This window comes from Nycticebus coucang, chromosome 12 (genome assembly GCF_027406575.1).
Source record: "Nycticebus coucang isolate mNycCou1 chromosome 12, mNycCou1.pri, whole genome shotgun sequence".
Lineage (NCBI taxonomy): Eukaryota > Metazoa > Chordata > Mammalia > Primates > Lorisidae > Nycticebus > Nycticebus coucang.
This window is the reverse complement of record NC_069791.1, coordinates 57,704,207-57,724,727: the sequence shown is the minus strand read 5'-3', so window position 1 is coordinate 57,724,727 and position 20,521 is coordinate 57,704,207. Positions and strand designations below refer to the sequence as shown.

The 20,521-nt window shown below is 46.3% G+C and overlaps 1 protein-coding gene across 3 annotated transcripts in view; it reads right to left on the bottom strand.

Moving 5' to 3' along the window:
* Nucleotides 1–8,834: 8,834 nt before the first annotated feature.
* The window catches only part of BID (BH3 interacting domain death agonist), a 29,087-nt gene continuing 17,400 nt past the window's right edge, over nt 8,835–20,521 (bottom strand). Inside the window, exons 1-6 of one of the 3 annotated variants that reach the window (XM_053556738.1) lie at nt 19,326–20,494; nt 18,993–19,056; nt 13,413–13,629; nt 11,759–11,898; nt 10,421–10,633; nt 8,835–9,034 (exon numbers count right to left, since the gene is read on the bottom strand). In XM_053556738.1, the coding sequence (XP_053412713.1) occupies nt 9,026–9,034; nt 10,421–10,633; nt 11,759–11,898; nt 13,413–13,629; nt 18,993–19,004 (591 nt within the window). In that variant the 5' untranslated portion in view covers nt 19,005–19,056; nt 19,326–20,494 and the 3' untranslated portion in view covers nt 8,835–9,025. Of the gene's footprint in view, nt 9,035–10,420; nt 10,634–11,758; nt 11,899–13,412; nt 13,630–18,992; nt 19,057–19,325; nt 20,495–20,521 lie in introns of those variants that run through there. The other 2 variants (XM_053556737.1, XM_053556736.1) reach the window with 2 other exon arrangements.

Sequence of the window (20,521 nt, the reverse complement as noted above, 5' to 3'; positions counted from 1 at the left end):
ATGTTTTAAATGTCCTTTCTCTTTGAAATTTATTTTTTATTTATTTTTTTTTTTTGTAGAGACAGAGTCTCACTGTACCACCCTCGGGTAGAGTGCCGTGGCATCACGCAGCTCACAGCAACCTCTAACTCTTGGGCTTACGCGATTCTCTTGCCTCAGCCTCCCGAGCAGCTGGGACTACAGGCACCCGCTACAACGCCCGGCTACTTTTTTGTTGCAGTTTGGCCGGGGCTGGGTTTGAACCCACCACCCTCGGCATATGGGGCTGGCGCCCTACTCACTGAGCCACAGGCGCCGCCCAAATTTATTTTTTAAAGTAAAATCTTCTCCCTAAAGCTTTTTTTTTTTTTGTAGAGACAGTGTCTCACTGTACCACCCTCGGGTAGAGTGCCATGACGTCACACGGCTCACAGCAACCTCTAACTCTTGGGCTTACTTGCCTCAGGCTCCCGAGCAGCTGGGACTACAGGCGCCCGCCACAACGCCCGGCTATTTTTTTGTTGCAGTTTGGTGGGGGCTGGGTTTGAACCCACCACCCTCGGCATATAGAGCTGGCGCCCTACTCACTGAGCCACAGGCGCCGCCCTCCCTAAAGCTTTTATTACTTAAAAGTTGGTAAAGAAAAGATCTGGGAGTGTTTGTCTTTTTCAGTTTTATCGTGCAACCTGTCTTTATGTTCTGCGTCTTAGAGTTTCGTTTAGGGAGTGGTGTTTTAAGGGTTTGGGTGACCTTGATTAATGCAGCTGGAGGTGAGGGGGCAAAAGTGAGGGGAGTTTTTTTCTACATGGACTCTGGCAGCAGATCATCCTGTATTCAAACTGATGTGTTGCATAGGTTAAGAGCAAACTGGTGAGTTATCTTGAATTTTTGTTGTTTTATAGTATTTTCCCTCTAGTGTTAACACTTTTAAACTTTTAATCCTCACTCCTGTTGGCTGGGAACATTTAAGCACTAATGAAGCCAGGTTCACTTCTGAGCTGCTAGAGCAGGCGTCCTCAAACTTTTTAAACAGGGGGCCAATTCACCGTCCCTCAGACCGTTGGAGGACCAGACTATAGTTTAAAAAAAAAACAAACTATAAAAAAATTCCTATGCACACTGCACATACCTTATTTTGAAGTAAAAAAAAAAACAAAACAGGAACAAATACAATCACACTGCCTCAAGTGGCCCGCGGGCCGCAGTTTAAGGACCCCTGTCTAGAGGATCTGTGGCTTCGGTGGTGAGGTCTGTGCTCCCCACAAGGGGGGGAGTGGGAGAAGTGTGAGGCTGAAGCAGTGATTGCTGCTTTATTTCCCCACCTGTTGGACATTAACCCAAAGCAATTTGGCTAATTGTGTTTTGCCCAGTGATGGCAAACAACTGTTCTTGTCTATTTATTGGCTTTCTCTAGAGCAGTGATTTTCAACTGGTGTGCCATGAGAGGATCTTAGATGTGCCACGAATATTTTAAGTTCAAAGCACAGTAAGTATATTTTTTTATTCTTTTTTTTTTGACCAACATAATTTAAGTGGGCTGTGTAAGTTTTATAGGTTCAAGTACACTGAGATTAAAAAAAAAGTTGAAAATCACAGTTCTAGAGTGAATCCCTGTTGGTTCCTGACTAACAGACGTGTCGGAATCCCTGCTCTTCTCTTCCTTGTTCCCGGCCTCTGGCAGAGGAAGGCAGCAGACCTAGTGACTGCTTCTCACAGAAGCTCCGACTTTTTGCTGCTACATTAAAAAAATTATTTCTCATATTCCCTCTCCTCTTTTGGGGGGGGGAGCTGATAAGAGGCTATGCCTTCTTGCCCCGTGTCTTACATACCACCTACGATAAAGAAAAGATTCAGAATAAATTCACCTTGTTTAGGGAAGAGGAAAAGTCTTTGTTAGTCCTTAGAACTCTCCTGAGCTGCTCTATTGAGGGTCATGATTTCTGATCAGTTGGCAAAAGTCCAGTGAAGATTTGTTGAGAGAAAAAAAAAAAACTGAATGAAAGAATGCCAGTTTATCCCTTCTGTATTACAGGGATAATTCTGGGTCTACAGAAGTCAGTCAGCACCTGCAGTGTGCCTTAGGGGGACTCTCATGATCATCACTGCCCTCTAGAGAACATTCTAGATAAAGAAATGCAGCTGTTGACCTGGTTCACCGTTCCCCACCCGAGGGGTCCTCAGTGCCTCCTCTTGCCTGTGTTTCTATACCATCTCCTATCAAATGCAGCCCCTCCCTACCTAGGTCTGTCCTGGGGGAGTGAACAGTGAACCCAGAGACACGGTTATTTGAACCACAGCTGCCATTAATAACCTCGGCCTTTGTGCTAATTCCTTCTACGACGGAAGAGTCATGCCTGCTCCTTGCCTTCTCCCTAAAGGCGAGATGTGGACAAATGTCCACATTTCACATATGAATTTTTTTTTTTGGTTTGTTTCTGGAATTTTCTTTTCTTTTTTAATTGTTAAATCATAGCTGTGTACATTAGTGTAATCAAGAGGTACAATGTGCTGGTTTCATATACAATCTGAAATATTCTCATCAAACTGTTCAACGTAGCCTTCATGGCATTTTCTTAGTTATTGTGTGTAGACATTTGTATTCTGCCTTTAGTTAGTTTCGCCTGTACCCATTCTAAGATGCACCGTAGGTGTGGCCCCATTCATGTATGAATTTTTGAATTATTTTAAGAGATGTTTTATAGAAATTAAAGGTTTTGTAACTAAGAAATTTTTCCCTTTCCTTTCTCAATTTCTGTGTCTTTTCATACAAATTTGTCTTTCCAAGAATTTGAGGTAGTGATCATGTTCAAGAGGGCCTTATAGGTGATCTGATCACTGATAGAAACAGTTTAGAGCTCTGAACTGATTCCCTCACAAGCATTGTCTCATTTAAAGTCTCAGCAACATCCCTGATAACCAGAAAAATGTCTCCCCTTCTGTGGAGGACCAAGATCTGCCGTTAGTGATAACCTCCCAACTGTGAGATCGGTTTGAGGTTAGGGTGTATGATTTTTACACATTAGAATATCCTTAAAAACCTCTTGTGGGTAATCACACAATTAGCAAATACTAGTCGAGCATGTATGACATGCCACAGCCGGTTCTAGCGCTCTCACATCCTTCACCCACACTGCTCAGAGCTAGTCAGAGTCTTGTTCTTCCCATTTTCCAGATTTAAGAAACCTTGTCAGAGTTTAGTAACTCTTCTAAAGTCTTCTAACATGAGGGAAGTAAGGCAATGATTCGGATTTCTCTGACGCCATGTCTAGTACTTTTTCTGATTGTTACCGTTTCTGGGACCCTGCAAAGCAGTACCGACAGGCGCTCTGGGGTTGTACCAGGTATTTACCACACAAGGGACAATGGGGTAAATTCTGATGTTCAGCCTATGCTCAGTGAGCCCTAGATGAAGGGGACCCTTTTCCTAAATTCTACAAAGGTACCCATAATAGGCTGGTCAGGGTGAGGGTTACATCCAAGGTGTTCTCAGCTTCTAACTATGCAGGTGTTTTCCCTTTAGATAGTGAATGAAGTCTGTGGTCAAAGAATCAGCGGTCATTTCATTAGCTTGTAAGCAAGCTTAGGCAATCTGACACAGGAATTGTTACCATGTGCTATGTGAGGCAGGCAATGACAGCACCGTGGTGCATTTTTTCCTCTCTTCTTCTTAGTTTTGTTTCCTTTCACGGGGTGGGGTATAGGGTGAAGTGGGCAACACCCATAGGCATTGATTAGCCTCGAGACAGACACAGAGGTCGCTAACTCAGGAGGGCTGGCCAGGCATAGCCACAGGCACATCTTGCTCAGAGGCTGACAAAGGACTTCCCAGTGAAAACCTCCACAGCACAACGTCAAGCTGATTATAATCTTGGATAGAGAATACCAATTCTGTGCTGTAGAATAGCGAAACTCCGTCACAATTTTGTTGTTACTTCAGATATAATATAAACGGAGCTCCAGGAAGTGCTGGAAACTGTCATGTTCCTAAAATATTAATAAATATATCCGGTCTTCCCTTTCCATTAGACCATTTAACTTCAGCCTGGCTTGCTGTGTTCCCAGGCATTGGAATCATCAGGGTCCCCTGTCCCCAACATTTGTTTACAGAAACCCCGGCTAGACAGCTGCTTCCCTACAAGCTCAGGTTGGAACTGTTCTCAGGGATACTCACAAGGCCTCGTCAGAAGCTAAAAGTAGCAGCTGGCTCCAGACATTTCTTACCTTGTTCTCAGCTCTCCTAAGAAGGTTCACAGTGATGCTGCCCACTTCAGTGAGTGTTCTTTGAGCCACCAGAAGAAATTGGTTAGTGAATGTACCAGTTAGAACGAAAGGTTTGACATGTTAAGATTAGTTGTTGGGCGGCGCCTGTGGCTCAAGGAGTAGGGCGCCGGCCCCATATACCTGAGGTGGTAGGTTCAAACCCGGCCCCAGCCAAAATCTGCCAAAAAAAGATTACTAGTTGTCACCTTTCACCATGAAAAGGACGTTCAAGTACCATCTTCCCTGTTACACAGAGTCTGGAGTAACTCAGTTTGTTCCTGATGGTTTCTAGCAAGAGAAGTGTATTGTGTAGATGAATCTGTTGCCAGCACCAAAGGAAAAGATAGAATTTACTTTTTCCTAGTCCTGTATTTTTCTAGCTATGCTAGTCTTCCATTTTCTTTCTTTCTTTTTTTTGAGACAGTGTCTCACTATGTCACCCTCTGGAGAGTGCTGTGGCATCACAGCTCACAGTAACCTCTAACTCTTATGCTTAAGAAATTCCATGACACCCAGCTATTTTTTTGTTGCAGTTGTTATTGTTGTTTTAGCAGGCCCCGGCTGGTGTATGTGACCAGCGCCCTAACCACTGAGCCATGGGCACTGAGCCCCATTTTCTTTTAAGGTGACTCTCTCTACTTAACTCATTCCTTTTTTTTTTTTTTAGAGACAGAGTCTCACTTTACTGGCCTCGGTAGAGTGCCATGACGTCACAGGACTCATAGCAACCTCCCACTCTTGGGCTTAGGCGATTCTCTTGTCTCAGCCTCCTGAGCAGCTGGGACTACAGGTGTCCGCCACAACGCCCACCTATTTTTTGTTGCAGTTTGGCCGAGGCTGGGTTTGAACCTACCACCCTCAGAATATGGGGCCGGCGCCCTTAACTCATTCCTTAATTAACCTCAATTTATTCTAATTCTAATGTTTTCATCTCCCCAAAAATAATGGATTTAAATGGTCATTTGGTAATTAAGTTAACCATTTTGCTTAAATAGCATTTATTTCCTCCTTCTGCATAAAGTTCCACTACTTCTCCTTGCCAAGCCAGATCGCCAGTTCATTCATTACTATGGGTTATCCAGGCTCCTCCTTCCCATCCTGTTGTCTGCCATTTGGCCAATCCACCCTTCACCAGGAGAAAGGAACAAAATTCAAATCTATGATCTGTGCTTTCTGTTAGAAGCAATATGTTGGGGAGAACACACTGACAATCTTGCAATAAGATAAGATTTAAAGATAATTAATGGACCCACCTGTCCACACATAAGGTAGCCTTCTGCCCTAGATGGGATCTTTTTGGGTAATCAATAGTGTAGTCTTTGTAAATACATACCCATTTGACTCAGGTCTTATAACCAGATCATAACACTCAAAGGACACTCCATACTCTAGTTCTCAGCCAGGATCTGCTGCTGTGAGATCCTTTAAGGCAGCCTTGAGCATCCCAGCAGTTAACAGTTAATCCTGGCTTCTAAGAGGTGAGGTCAGGATGGATTTGACCTTCTGAATGCAACAGATATCCCACTGACTTTCAGATATGCCAAGCATATTTTGGAGGAGAGAGCTTTTTATCTTTAACAAAGAAATTTCCATCACTTGAATAATGCAAATATTTTAAAAACTAAATGTAAAATGCATTATCTAAATTAAAATCACCTCTTAAGTATCCACGAGGATTATGTTACCAGGGCAAAATCCACAACTTCTAGGATATACCTGAGTCATCATGGTTAATGTTTGTTTTTAATACAGTGGGATCTTTTAATAATGTTGGTTTGGGGAAGGAGTGACAATCTAGCTTTATAGCCAAGAAAGTACTTTTCTGTACTTGGTCTGGAAGACTTTAGAGCCAATATCTGTTACAAACTGTTTTAAAATGGTAGCCTACTCTATTTAAGTGAAACCAAAGGTAAAGATGCTGTGAAAGATTGTTATAAGAGGCTACGCATGGTGGCTCACACCTTTTAATCCCAGAAATTTGGGAGGCTGAGACAGGAGGATTGCCTGAGCCCGGGAGTTTAGGACCAATCTCACCATAGACCTGGACTCTACAAAAAGTAAAATTAGGTGGGCATGGTGGCATGTGTCTGTAGTCCCAGCTACCTGGGAGCCTCAGCAGGAAGCTCGTTTGAGCTCAGGAGTGTGATAGGCAGTGAGCTATGATGATGCCACTGTACTCCAACCTAGGTGACAGAGCAAGTCAGAAGAAAAAAGTATTATAAGAGATAGTCTGGAATTACTTGCTGTTTTATAGCTCTTATCTATTAGTTTTGAGTGGCTGATTGAGTTTTGGAAGACAATACCCTTCCCTCATGAGAATCACATTGTAATTAACCCCTATCTATATGGATAAGTGTGTATGTCTATGTGTGATTCAACTTGTCTCCATTGTAACATGAATCCTTAAAAACCCCTTCCAAAACACTAAAAGTAATAGCATTACCAGAAGATTTATTCCCCAGTGGTGGCCTTCATACTACAGCAGCCTCTACTTTAAGTATTTGTAACCTTTTGCCCATATCAGATTGAGACCCAGCCCTACTGTGTTGTGTATTTAATGCTGAACAACATAGAGTTGTTTTTCTTTTCTGATGAATTTCAACTCTTAAGATTTAAAACAGAAGTGTTTGGGTAACAAGAAAGTGTTTATTAGTACTTGTTCATATGCTTCCTCAAAAATATCTTCACAGTAATAAGAGCTTCCTTTAACAAGACGATGTCTGAGATAAACCCAGCACCCATGGGTCAGTTTTTATTTTTTTTCCATCAAACTGGTTAACATAGTCTTCGTGGCATTTTCTTACTGTGTTAAGACATTTATATTCTACACTTAGTAAGTTTCACATGTACCCTTGTAAGATGCACCGTAGGTGTGGTCCCACCATTACCCTCCCTCCACCCATCCTCCCCCTCCCCTTCTTCTTGGGCTATAATTGGATTACAGCTTTCATATGAAAGCTATAAATTGGTTTCATAGTAAGGCTGAGTACATTGGATACTTTTTCTTCCATTCTTGAGATACTTTGCTAAGAAGAATATGTTCCAGCTCCATCCATGTAAACATGAAAGAGGTAAAGTCTCCATCTTTCTTTAAGGCTGCATAATATTCTGTGGTGTATACATACCACAATTTATTAATCCATTCATGGCTTGATGGACACTTGGGCTTCTTCCATGACTTAGCAATTATGAATTGGGCTTCAATAAACATTCTGGTACAAATATCTTTGTTATAATGTGATTTTTGATCTTCTGGATATATACCTAGTAGAGGAATTGTAGGATCAAATGGCAGGTCTATTTTTAGAACCCTCAGTGATCTCCAAACATCTTTCCAAAAGGAAGGTGGAAATAGCTGATATTTGCAAACAATAGACTAGTATTGCATTGTTTCTAAACCTAAGATTTTCCTTATTTGTGTTGACCTAAGTGACTTGGTTTTGACTATGTCCCTAGGAAAGGTAACCCCTTCAATCGTTGACTTTTCAGAAATCTAATTGCTCTCTCATCTTTCATGCCAGAAACCTGTTTCCTCCATATGCAGCTCCTTGGGCAAGGATGAGCTGGAGGCATGACTGGAAACTGAGACCACAGGCTACTAATAGGACATATGCAGTAGCTTCTGATTGCCCACAGCTTGAAATTTTTGGAAAAAAAAAAAAAATTTTTAAACAAAACCTTGGGGTCCAGGCATGGTGACTCATGCCTGTAATCCCAGCACTTGGGAGGCTGAGGCAGGTGGATTGCCTGAGCTCAGAAGTTGGAGACCACCCTGAGCCAAAGCAAGACCTCGTCTCTAAAAATAGCTTGGCGTGTGGTGGGTGCCTGTAGTCCCAGCTACTTGAGAGGCTGAGGCAAGAGAATCCCTTAAGCCTAGGAGTTTGAGGTTGCTGTGAGCTGTGACGCCACAGCACTCTACCAAGGGCAACACAGTGAGACTCTATCTCAAAGAAAAAAAAAAAAACCTTGGCTTCTTGCAAAGAAAAAAGTACATTTAGTTACCAGATTTTAGAAACACTGGTTGACAGGAGCCCTTAAATCACCTTCACACCTTTTAACAGCCTATAGTTCTTCTTGACTCAGACAAAAGGAGACCAAGTTGAAAAAGTCAAACACCTAGAACAGTGGTTCTCAACCTTCCTAATGCCGCAAACCTTTAATACAGTCCAAAGGGGTTGCGACCCATAGGTTGAGCACGGCTGACCTAGAATGAGGCTGGAGCTTCCCACTGTTTGACACAGCACTTTAGTCCAAAACCCCTGTGCCATTTGGTTTCTAACAGGAAAACTGTTGCTTCCTTTATTAAGATGTTCTGGTTTCAATGTAATTTTCCCTTTGTGACAAGCTCGCGCACTTCTTCCCCACCCCCTCCTCTCCCCAGACAGGAGGCTGCCTACTGTTAAGACCATCCCCCAAAGGTGTTACTTTAATAAACAGACATTGTGTTTTGTTCTTCTGTCTTTAAACCTGCTTTTAAATGTGATTTTCTTGACCAAGAAATAGCTTCATCTAAAAAGAATTAACAGCTGAAATGAGATAAAGGCACAATGTGTAGACTGAGGAGATGGTATGAAACCCATTCAAGTATCTGCAAGTTGACATTTTCCTTCAAGTATATTAATGTGGAAATTTCTAAATGGATCACCATTTTAAAATAGTGAGAAATAAATAGCTATTGTTCAGTGCCTGTCTTCTGTACGAGGCCAGGGCTCCATCTCCACTGGAGTCAGCTGCACGGCTGTCACCACGTCAGGCTTTAGTCAGTCACGCTTCTGCCGTCCTCCGTTCAGTCCATCTAGCACAAGAAAGGAGAAACAGCCAGAATGAGCCAGATGAATTCACAGCCGGGCCTCAGTGCTTCAGAACTCTAGTGCCACAGTCAGCAGAAGCAAAGCTGGGGCTTGTGCAAAAATACCTTCTCCAGAGCCTTCCATCCCTGCATCCTGCTTTCTGCTACCTGGGAACAGCTGCAAAAACATAGGGTCCACAGGTACTGGACACGTGGCTTACATGCACATCTCCCAAATCACTGGCTGTGTCTAGAGTGTCTTAGTGGGTTAGAGCGGAGCTGTAACTATCTTAGCCTGATAGTATGCTAGACTGTGAGTGCATACTGCTGTGGATATCCGCCCACTGGTTCCCTGTAGTTAGTGGTTGGGAAAATTTTTCCAACTCCTTCCAACAGTTCAGCTTGGTTTAAGATTTATAATCATTCTCCTGTTTTTATTTATTTTATTTTATTTTATAATACAGTTCTTGGTCGGAGGTCGGGTTTGAACCTGCCACCTCTGGTATATGGGGCTGGTGCCCTACTCCTTTGAGCCACAGGTGCCACCCCATTCTCTCCTGTTTTTAAAATGCCTGTGTAACTGAAGACTATGGCGCATAGAAATGTTTTTTCAAGGCCTATCAATAAACATGAAAAGTGTTAGTTGCTTTTTTTAAAAAAAAAAAGCTAAGGAAGCCTGGTAATCCTTCTGACACATCTCAAACATCCCCTAATATTTCTAAACTTACAGATAAGACATATCCATTTGACATCCATTTGCATCTGTGAAACTGAAACACCAGGTTTTGAGGACTGGGCCTCCCTGGCAGCAGCGTCACTTCTAACACCTTGGTTATTAAAAGTGACTTTTAATACCCCTAGTTATGGGACAGGTGTGTTCAGGGGAAGATTTTAGCTTCCCCCCCTTTTTTGACTATTCCTTTGGTCTCTCTATCCCTCATCCTTAGCGCGTCGTTTAAGAATTTATATTCACTGATTGTGTCAAGGTGAGGTTGACAGTGGCTTGAGGAAGCTCAGTTTGGGGCCAGCCACCTACTTCCTGCCATGCTCGAGGGCCCCATCACCTGCCAGGATCCCAGCAAGAGTGCGTGGCCCTCCCCTCCCCTCTGAGGGGAGCATGTCTTATGCATACAGCTGACAAAGCACAAAAGGACATGAGGTGTCTGACGTCACCTTCTACTGCACAGCTTTCTTGCTCATGAAGCCAAAGCCATGAGCCTTCCTACCAGAGCAGGAAGGTCTGTGACACTTCCCAGGGTGGCCACCAGCAGCAGGGAGAAGAAGAGCTGCAGCAGCAGGGCCTGCTGGGTGTCCACACCTCAGACCGAAGTGGCCTGGGCAGCAGGTGGAGATGAGGGCTCAGGGGAATGGGCCAACTTCACTGGTACTTACGTTTCTGGCCAAGTTCCTCACATAGGCGAGCAGGTTCCGGTTAATAAAATTCACTGTCGTGCGAAAGACAACATGGAGCAAAGACGGCGTGTGATCGGCCACCTTTTTGGCCAGCAGCATGATCACCAGCAGCGTGGCCTTCTCTTCTGTCAAGTCCGCAGGGCAGGTCTGCAATACCTGCTCTAGGGCAGCAGCCAGGTGCTCCCTTCTGTCCTGTATAGAGGAAAGACAGGGTTACCCAGAACTGGCTTGAACAGTTTTCCCTCTCAGAGAAAAAACAGCCCCTCCATGAGCACAGAGAAGTGCGTCAGAGGGTGGTGTGTACTGAGCAGCTAAGGGTCAGGTGGAGAGCACCAGAAACAGCTTTGTTTCCTGGGGCAATGGAAAGGGAAGGTTACTGTGTCCACCGTCAGACACTGAGGGGATGCGAGAAGCCTAAGCCACCCCTGCCTCTGAGGCACTGAAACTCAGGGAGCAGTTTACTGCCTGAGACATCCCAGGCTGTTCTTACTGGTGCAGGCCTGGCTAAAGGAGATGGAGGGAGGGGCTCCACACGACACCCCATGTGTGAGGAGAGCAGACAGAGTCTGCTGGGCAGGAAAGGACCCTCAAGCCCACGACTCACTGCGGAAGCTAACTAATGCCGGGGAGAGATTCCAGGGCGGAGCACTGCTCAATGCCTGAGTGCGGGTGGGCACATCCCATGGGAGGGGGCGCTGGGACCACAATACCCTCAGGAAGACTGCAGGCCGGACCTGCTGAGCCCTGAAGCCTGGCTAAGTTTCTAGGTAGTGAGCACCTGCGTTTTCAGCGGGCGGAAGTAACGGAATGGAACCTTTCCCCTCTCTAAGCCGTTGCTACAGCCACGTATTTGATGCCTTGGAGTATGCAGTTCTCCTTCCCGCTAAGTGTCCTTATAGTGCCCTCGGCCAGTCTCTGTCCCCACAGAGTCCAGCAAGTGTCTGTGTTTGGATTACACCCACAAAGCCAAGAAGAGTACCAGGCTAAAATGTCACACCTACGTGAAGGATTTAAAGTTCTCTATCGGCATCTTTATTTAACTCCCTAAAACTGAGGAAGGAGGAAGTCATCTCCGGGAGCGTCACATACACTTTGGAGGCTTTTATCCCTAAACTCTCAACTCTGACTTAAGGTTCAGGTTTCCTAAATGTCAACTGACTTAGTGCTTCTCAGAGATAATTAACCATGTTTTGACTATTTTGAGCCACCTCACCAGACACTGGCATGACAGGAGACAGAGGACAGGCCATGTTGGTTCAGTTGGTCACTGAAACAGTCCTCACCCTTCCCACTCACCCATGTCGTCCCCGCACTTACTTCCTCCGACAGGCTCGGGTTCCTAAACTGCTGCACCAGATTATTCACCAGTCCCGGGGGGATGCTGCGGTCCATACTGTCCCCTATTTGGGCCAGTTGCCTGGCAAAATTTTGGATGACATCTTCTTGACTTTCAGAATCTGAATGTTCAGGCAGCGGGTGGAAGAGACAAAGCAGATTCAGACAGGGCTCTGACACCCCTCCCCACACCAGGCCACCCCAGCCCAGGAAAGGACAAAGCCAGCCAGCCCTCCTTCCACAGCCCGACTCGGCCAGACTGGGTCCAGGACAATAGCCAGAGGGAGCAGAAGACTGGCTGGAGAACCAGGCTCCTCCTGAGAAAGGGGACCAGTGGCTTCCCTTCAGCTAAGAGCCATTCAGAAGATACACTGGCTGGATTCACAAGCAGACAGTATCTGTGGCACAGCCTGGCTGTGGGGAACCCCGGGGGCCCCAGCCCCACCGGCCTCATCTAAACCAGGGTGAGGGTGAAAGCCTGGGTCAGCACTGGACCCGCCCGGGCACTAGGGGGCAGTGCAGCCCACTGTGCCAGACAGCTGGGGTGGACTCCAGGCCTTGCTTGCTGGGGTGTGTGGGGTAGAAATTCTAATCAGGGCCAGAATTCCCTGGGGGGGGGGGGGTGTCTCCGACCTGAATATCCTGACTTGGCAGATAGAATAGGGCCCAGGGACGGTGCATTTTGAAAACATTCCTTGTGTAATTCTAACATGCACACTACTGAAACCACCGTCGCAGGGTGGACACCCCAAGCCATGAGCCCAGAACAATCTCCGCAGCTGCAGCAGCACCCGTGGCAGAGGGGAGAGGCACAGGGATAGGGACAGGAGCTGTGGGTTGAGCCTGCGTCTGTGTGACCTGGAGGCAGCGCCGCACCGTGGAGGAGGTAGGGCCGTATCCACCAGCTCTTTAATTTGGGGCTTGTCATTTACCCCTCTTGGGGCCTCAGTTTCCTCGTCTGGAAATGAGGTTCAAAATACTAAAATGTCCTTGTTATAAGAAATCACAAGTCACAATATACCTGAAAGTATAATAAAAGCGTAAGGTACTACCCAGATGCAAATATTACTGACCGGGAGTTGTGCTGGGCTGCTCTAGGAGCGTGAGCCCGTGTGAGCAGAACCCCCTGCACAGCTTCCCCCAGGCCCAGCCATGTCCCAGACCCATCAAATCAGAATCCCTGGAGGCCAGACCCAGGTACCAGTATTTTTAAAAGCACCTTAGGTTCCTAACATTATATAAACCCAAGTTTGAGAACCCCTTGGTTCATCCAGATCAGTGGTTCTGATACAACAATCTTGGGTTGTATCAGACTCACTTGGGAAATGTGGTAAAAATATTATTCTGTGTTGGTATGGACAGGAGAATCAGGACCAGCACATAAAAGGAGAATCTGGCTCATCAGAAGGGAAAAACTTTCTTGGACTCATCCAAGAATAGAAGATCCAAGCTCAGCATCCCTGGAGGGAATCAAGCACAGAACAAACCACCATAGGACACAAACCCTCATTGTGGCCTGAAACTGCAGAGGTAAAGACTGAGCCCAAAGGTCCCTCCCAGCCCTCAGGCTCCCCTAATGTTACTGAAAAAAGCAAAGCCCAGATTTGGGGCAGAGGAGGCAGGCCCCAATGCCTACCTGCCTCTGTTCTCTCTGCACAGACGCGGCTGGCCCTGCTACCATCAGTTTGAAGCTCGTCCTCATCAAGTTCCTCACACAGGTGAGTACGCACAAACGGCTCACGGCCCAGCTCCTCCAGCTCTCTCTGGAAACCACTGCTGGAGCAGCTTTGAAGGAAGCCAAATACCAGCAAGTCCGTGAGATGCTCATCCTTGAGGCCTGAGCCATTACTGACCTAAGAGGGAAGAGGAGGCAGGGAGACTTGAGAGACCTGGTCCAGGGCCAGGGGCCCTTCCCACAGCTGAGCTGGCTCCAAGCAAGGCTGGGCCTGAAAGGGCCTCACCAGACCTTTAGAGCCCTGCAGGAGGTCTCAGCGGACAGGCGTCGGGTCTGCAGCACCTGCTTTAAGCAATACACCTGCAGATACCAAAGAACAAGCTCCAATTCTGCAGAAGGGGATTGATTCTTCTACCATTTGCTGGGATGAGTTTCCTGTTGGGGCAAGAGGGTCCCCAGACTGCTTTAGGGAAGACAAGCAAATATCACTGAGATGCCACCCATGTATTACATGCTTCTTTCTAAGTCTGATTTATCCTTTATCAACTTGCATCCACCTTTCTAGCTGTTAGAAGCTCTTCCTTTTCCATGATCTCCTTTGTGGGCCCAGAATGAAACTAGGCAAACAGAAGATTTTCTGTGAATACTTGGGAGTGCTAACCATAGCCAAACACCTGCCTTTGGCCAAGCCTGGTTTATTTCAGATGCGTGTACCCCTAATCCAACCCCTCTCCCCTCAAGAGCCATGAGGATAGCTCCTACCCTAACGCAGCACAGCTGAGGCTCTCAGGCCCCTTGGTTCTCCATCTGCACGAGCAGCAGCTCAGACCAGCACCTGTGCCGTGGAAGCTGGGGTGGGGGGGAGGTGGCTGCAGTGCACTAACTGCATTTCGGACTATATTCTTGGCAGACAAAGGGGTGCACTTGTAGCATCCACAGCTTGGGTACGTGTGCCCAAAGCAGTCAGAGGGCTAGGATCACAGAGGGAATGAACAACTTGCAAGGCCGGGGATACTGAGATCTGCTCAGATAAACGCAGAACAGGCATCCTGGGCTATCCAGAGAAGGCCAAAAGAAGAAGATGAAAGTGCAGGTAAAAATGTATTTCCACCCTTTATCCTCTATCCTTCAGGCCATAATTTTCATTAGAAAAACCAAAATAAGGTGCTGGAGTATTGCTATTCAACCTTCACTTTTCCCACGTTCTTTTTATTTTTATTTTTTTGTAGAGACAGAGTCTTACTTTATCACCCTCAGTAGAGTGCCGTGGCGTCACACAGCTCACAGCAACCTCCAGCTCTTGGGCTTAGTCGATTCTCTTGCCTCAGTCTCCCGAGTAGGTGAGACTACAGGCGTCCACCACAATGCCCGGCTATTTTTTTGTTGCAGTTTGGCTGGGGCCAGGTTTGAACCCACCACCCTTGGTATATGGGACCAGCGCCCTACTCACTGAGCCACAGGGGCTGCCCCCACATTCTTTTTTAAAAATGGAACATTTTAATGTAAAATTTCTAATGCATCAAATCCTTATAATTCCTGTACAGAAAGGCCATGTGATACAAGACGGCTTAGATGCCCAAGAACATGTTTTGTTCCTGCCTCAAGGAGATGTCTTGGCTGGGAGAGAGGAAAGGGGGACTGAGGCAGTGTCATGGGTTAAACTGTGTCCCCCAGACTGTGATCTCACTTGGAAACAGGGTTTTGCAGATGTAACTGAGTTAAGGTAAGGGCATACGGGCTTAGGGTAGGTGCTAAACCCAATGACTGGTATCTTTGTAAGAGGAATGAGAGGGAGACTTACACACTGAGACACAGACACATGCAGGGGAAAACACCTTGTGAAGACAGAGGCAGAAGCTGGAGTGATGCACCTATAGGCCAAGAGCCCTCGGGGACCAAGTGCTGCTGCCAGCAGCCTGGAGAGAGGCCTGGAGCAGACCCTCCTTCAGAGCCCCCAGAAGTGACCAGTCCTGACAACACTTTGACTTCAGACTCCTGGCCTACTAGAACTGAGGGTATAAACCTCTGTGTTTAGAGCCACTCTTTCTGGCTGGGTGTGGTGGCTCACGCCTGTAATCCTAACACTTTGGGAGGCTGAGGTGGGTGGATTGCTTGAGCTCAGGAGTTGGAGACCAGTCTGAACAAGAGTGAGACCCCTGTCTCTACTAAAAATAGAAAAATTTAACAGGCCTTGAGGCAGGCACCTGTAGTCCTAACTACTCAGAGGCTGAGGCACTGAGTCCTGGCTGAGTCCAGGTGTTTGAAGTTGCCATGAGCTATGATGATGCCACAGCACTATAGCCTAGATGACAGAATGATACTCTGTCTACGGTATTTTGTCACGGCAGCCCCAGGAAACTAATATAAGTTGTCTTTGCCCCAAAACCTCCTGAGCCAGGGGCTGATAAACAGGTGAGTAGCAGCTGCCCTATGCCAGAGCAGGCTACCAGATTCAAGTTCAGTGATCTGTGTCTCTCCCATATAAAATGAAGAGTTGATAGGGCAGGAAAGGAAAGAATCACATGTCAGAGGACAGGTCCAGAAGCCTCGAGTGGGTTGGATGCTGAGCAGTAGGTGGAGGGAGAGGCACCCGAGGCAGGATCTGGGGACAGCAGCATCTAATTCCAAGGACAAACAGAGCTTGTGCCCTGCCAATATGAAGCCATGAGCTTTTCTAACCTTCTAGACCCCCGTCTGATAAAGTTGAAATGAATGTCTCAGAAAATAGAAAATTTGATAGCTGTTTATCTGTTTAGACCACGGGGGGGGGGGGGGGGAAGGATGTTAAGAGAAATGATCAGACTCAGGAAATCCTGCTGGATGTGTTAGAAAACTGATTTAATTCTCATAAGACCAGTTCCACAGCAAAGAAAAACATGGTTACTACCCACTGTGTTTGATATACTGGAATAATCCTGGTGGCCAAACCTGGTGAATGCAGCCCCAAACAAACAATGAAAATAAAATGATCTTATTTATTGTCTTTGTTTTTCCAAATATCAAAAAACATCAAGGTTAAAAAATGCTATAAAGTTAAAAAGGGCCAAATTCTCCATACTTTCTTATGGGGAAAAAACAGAACCATTCTTTTAAAAAAAACAGTTCAGGGCAGCGCCTATGGCTCAGTCTGTAAGGCGCCGGCCCCATATACCGAGGGTGGCGGGTTCAAACCCGGCCCTGCCCAAACTGCAACCAAAAAATAGCCGGGCGTTGTGGCGGGTGCCTGTAGTCCCAGCTACCCAGGAGGCTGAGGCAAGAGAATCGCCTTAAGCTCAGGAGTTGGAGGTTGCTGTGAGCTGTGTGAGGCCACGGCATTCTACCGAGAGCCATAAAGTGAGACTCTGTCTCTATAAAAAAAAAAACAGATCAATATTTCATATTAAGCCTATAAGAATGCTGATTGGCGTTTTAAAAATAGACCGGGAAAACAAAAATGTTTTGTTTCGAAAATGCTCTGGCATAGGGCAGCTGCTACTCACCTGTTAATTCAACAGATGCTAGAGAAGGACGAATATACTGAGGTAAGGCAAAGAAACAATGGATGTCAAACAGCAGAAGTTGGAAAAATAAGTTGAAATACATCAGTAACCACAACACACAGAACTTATTAAAGTCACTAAGAGACAGACCGAATCTCCTGAGAAATTTAAAAATATATGACCTTTAGGAGTCAATCCACAAAAACTCAACATGAAATGTTGAGAAATGTTGGAAATATTTTTTGAATTAAAAAAATTTTTTAATTAAAAAAAAAAAAATCACAGCTCGGCGCCTGTAGCATAGTGGTTACGGCGCCAGCCACATAAACTGAGGGTGGCGGGTTTGAACCTGGCCTGAGTCAGCTAAACAACAATGACAACTGCAACAAAAAATAGCCAGGCGTTGTGGCAGGCGCCTGTAGTCCCAGCTACTTGGGAGGCTGAGGCAAGAGAATTGCTTAAGCCCAAGAGTTTGAGGTTGCTGTGAGCTGTGATGCCACCGCACTCTACCTACCAAAGGCAACATAGTAAGACTCTGTCTCAAAAAAAAAAAATCAAAGAAGAATGCTACAACATGGCAAATCCTGAGGACATTGTGCTAAGTGAAATAAACCCGACACACAAGGACAAACACTGAGACAGGTCTCGCTCTGATTCAGGTTGGTCTTAAACCTGTGAGCTCAGGCAATCCACCCACCTCGGCCTCCTGGAGTGCTAGGATTACAGGCTAGGGCTTCACAGTCCCTCACTTCCCTGTCTCAGCTCCCCCACATGGTAGGTAAGAAGGCAAGCAGCCCAGGGAGTGACTCCATATCCGCCATCCACCCCCTCCCCTGAGGGGCGTGGGAGGACTGAGTGCTGCACCCATGACAGGAGGTAGGATCTTACTTGACCTGCAGTTGTTGCCAGAATGGGGGAGGAGAAGGCAGGCTCCTGGGCCACTGCACAGAACACTCTTTCACATAGAACATTTTCACTCTTGACGGCCCTTTTCCAGCTCTGTCCCGAAGCTAACATCTGCCCTGAGTCTGCCATGTCTCAGGCCCTCCAGCCACCACAAAGCCACACATGGGTCCCACACTTTTGCATGGATAGCCCACAAATGCATCCAGACAGCCTACCACACACCAGATGCTGCTCTATATGCTCAGGGACTGGGGTACTGTGGCCTCCGAGTTTACAAAACACCAAATCACTGAACTCTCACACACCTCCCCCATGACTGGTGAGAACAAAAGGTGGCTGGCGCCTGCAGTGTGGACACAGGAACGCTCTGGTACTGGATGCCCTGAAGAGGTCACAGAATTTGGCAAAAAAGGACATTAACATCCTATATCTAATCTAAATAGATTTTAAAAAGTGCTTCTGATTGGATATACTGTACTTTTCTCTCCCAAGATCATTCAAAGGGAAGTACTGACAAGTAGTAACTTAAGTAGAACGACAGTTTAGGTCCAGAAAACCTCAGGGCAACCCCTCCCCCAAACCTATAGCTTTTAGAGATCATAAATCCAAAGCCTCCCTCCCCTCAAGCCAGCCTCCCAGCACTGCATGCAGGAGGGGCTGGGAGGGCAGTCAGGGAAAGAGAGGATCTGGAACAGGGAAGGAGTGAGCCTTGTCTGTTTTCTGTTTGTTTGAGACAGAGTCTCAAGCTGTTGCCCTTGGTAGAGTACTGTAGCATCACAGCTCACAGCAATCTCAAACTCTTGGGTGTGTAAGTGATTCTTTTGCCTCAGCCTCCCAAGTAGCTGGGACTACAGGCACCTGCCACAATGCCCAGTTATTTTTTCTTTTTTTTTGGTTGTAGTTGTCATTGTTTTTTGGCCGACCCAGGCTGGATTCGAACCTGCCAGCTCCAGTGTATGTGGCTGGCACCTTAGCCGCTGAGCCTGTTGATCTGTTCTTTTACTCTGCTCCAGTATATTATAAATCTGAAGTTCCTCTTTACAGAGCTGTCAGCAAGATGCTGGGCAGGATTTGCATCAACAGGCACACACGTGGAGGACAAGCAGGCCCTCAGCTGCCCCCCAAGACAGTCTTCCCAAGGATTTCAGAGTCTAACCTTATAGTCCATGGCACGGGCAGCTCCAACTCACTTCTGGTGCACAGGTGTCCGGATCAGCAGCCTGGAAGGGGACACATACACAAGGTGGGTGGCTGCTCCCTACAAGGACATCCCGCAGGCCCCTGAGGAAATCTGAGGAAACTGGCCTGGCTCATTGCAGCACGGCCCACTGCCGCCATCCCAGCCCGGCACACCCTGGGTTTCCTTCTTTTTCCTTGGCACGGAGCCACGTGTGGCAGCCAAGGGAGCAAGCTGTGGCCATTTCCTCATTTCAGACACTTGCCCGGGTCCTTGCGGCTGCCAGGTCAGTCCCACAGCCTCAAGGCTCACCTCCCAACTCCAGGAAGACCTTCCAGATCAGGCAAGCAGTGGGCAGTATGGCTCACTAATTATTTAAAAACAAACACCATCACCACTACTACCACTAAGCCACAGCAGTGACCAAATGGTCAGGAAAGGGTTTCTTCAGAGTGCAGCAGCGCTCAGAGCACCTCGCTGGATGGTCTCTTCTGTTCCACACAGCTACGCGGAGCAGTGGGCAGTGTGAATTCTGACTTAATGGATGAGTAAGGTTCAGAGGGTAATTTTCTGAGGTCATTCAACTAGTAAGTGACTAGTATGTAACAGCCAGGACTAGTAAATGACCATCCAGCAGGTAAGTTTTCGCCACTGGGCCATGTGGCTTCAATGGGTAGATTACAGAAATCACTCATCTATAAAGATCTCCTATAAAAGGCTATTAAAAAAGAGAGTGCACAGTTGACCCTTGAACAGAACAGGCCTGAATGGCCCTGAGATAGCAAGAACAGCCCCTCTGGCTCCTCCTCCTTAGCCTATTCAACATGACGGTGAAGATTTATGATGACGCGCTTCCAGTTAATGAACATAAATACACTTCCTCTTCCTTATGATTTTCCTTAACATTTTTTTACTTACGTTATTATAAGTATATAGTACATACGACATACAATACAAAATACGTGTTAATAGACTGTTTATGTTATCAGAAAGGCTTCTGGCCAACAGTAGGCTATTAAAAAGTTTTAGAGAAAACAAAAGTTATATGTGGATTTTTGACTGTGCCCCTGACCCCCACTTTGTTCAAGTGTCAACTGTAATTTCATAAAAGAGTAAAGCTTCCATATGACATTATCTACCAAATTAAATAAGCCTGTCATAAACAACTGGACAAAAACAACTGGATTTTTGACTGTGCTCCTGACCCCCACTTTGTTCAAGTGTCAACTGTAATTACATAAAAGAGTAAAGCTTCCATATGACATTATCTACCAAATTAAATAAGCCTGTCATAAACAACTGGACAAAAATCATTTGAGAATTGAGTTTTTAAAAAAAAAACCAACAATGGAATAGATACAACCATTAAAAAGAAAGAGAGGGGCCAGGCACAGTGGCTCACTCCTGTAATCCCAGTACTCTGGGAGGCCAAGATGAGCTCAGGAGTTCATGTGGGTGCAGGAGCCCTAGGGTGTGGGGTCCCCCAGGTATGGGGGGGCAAGACCAGC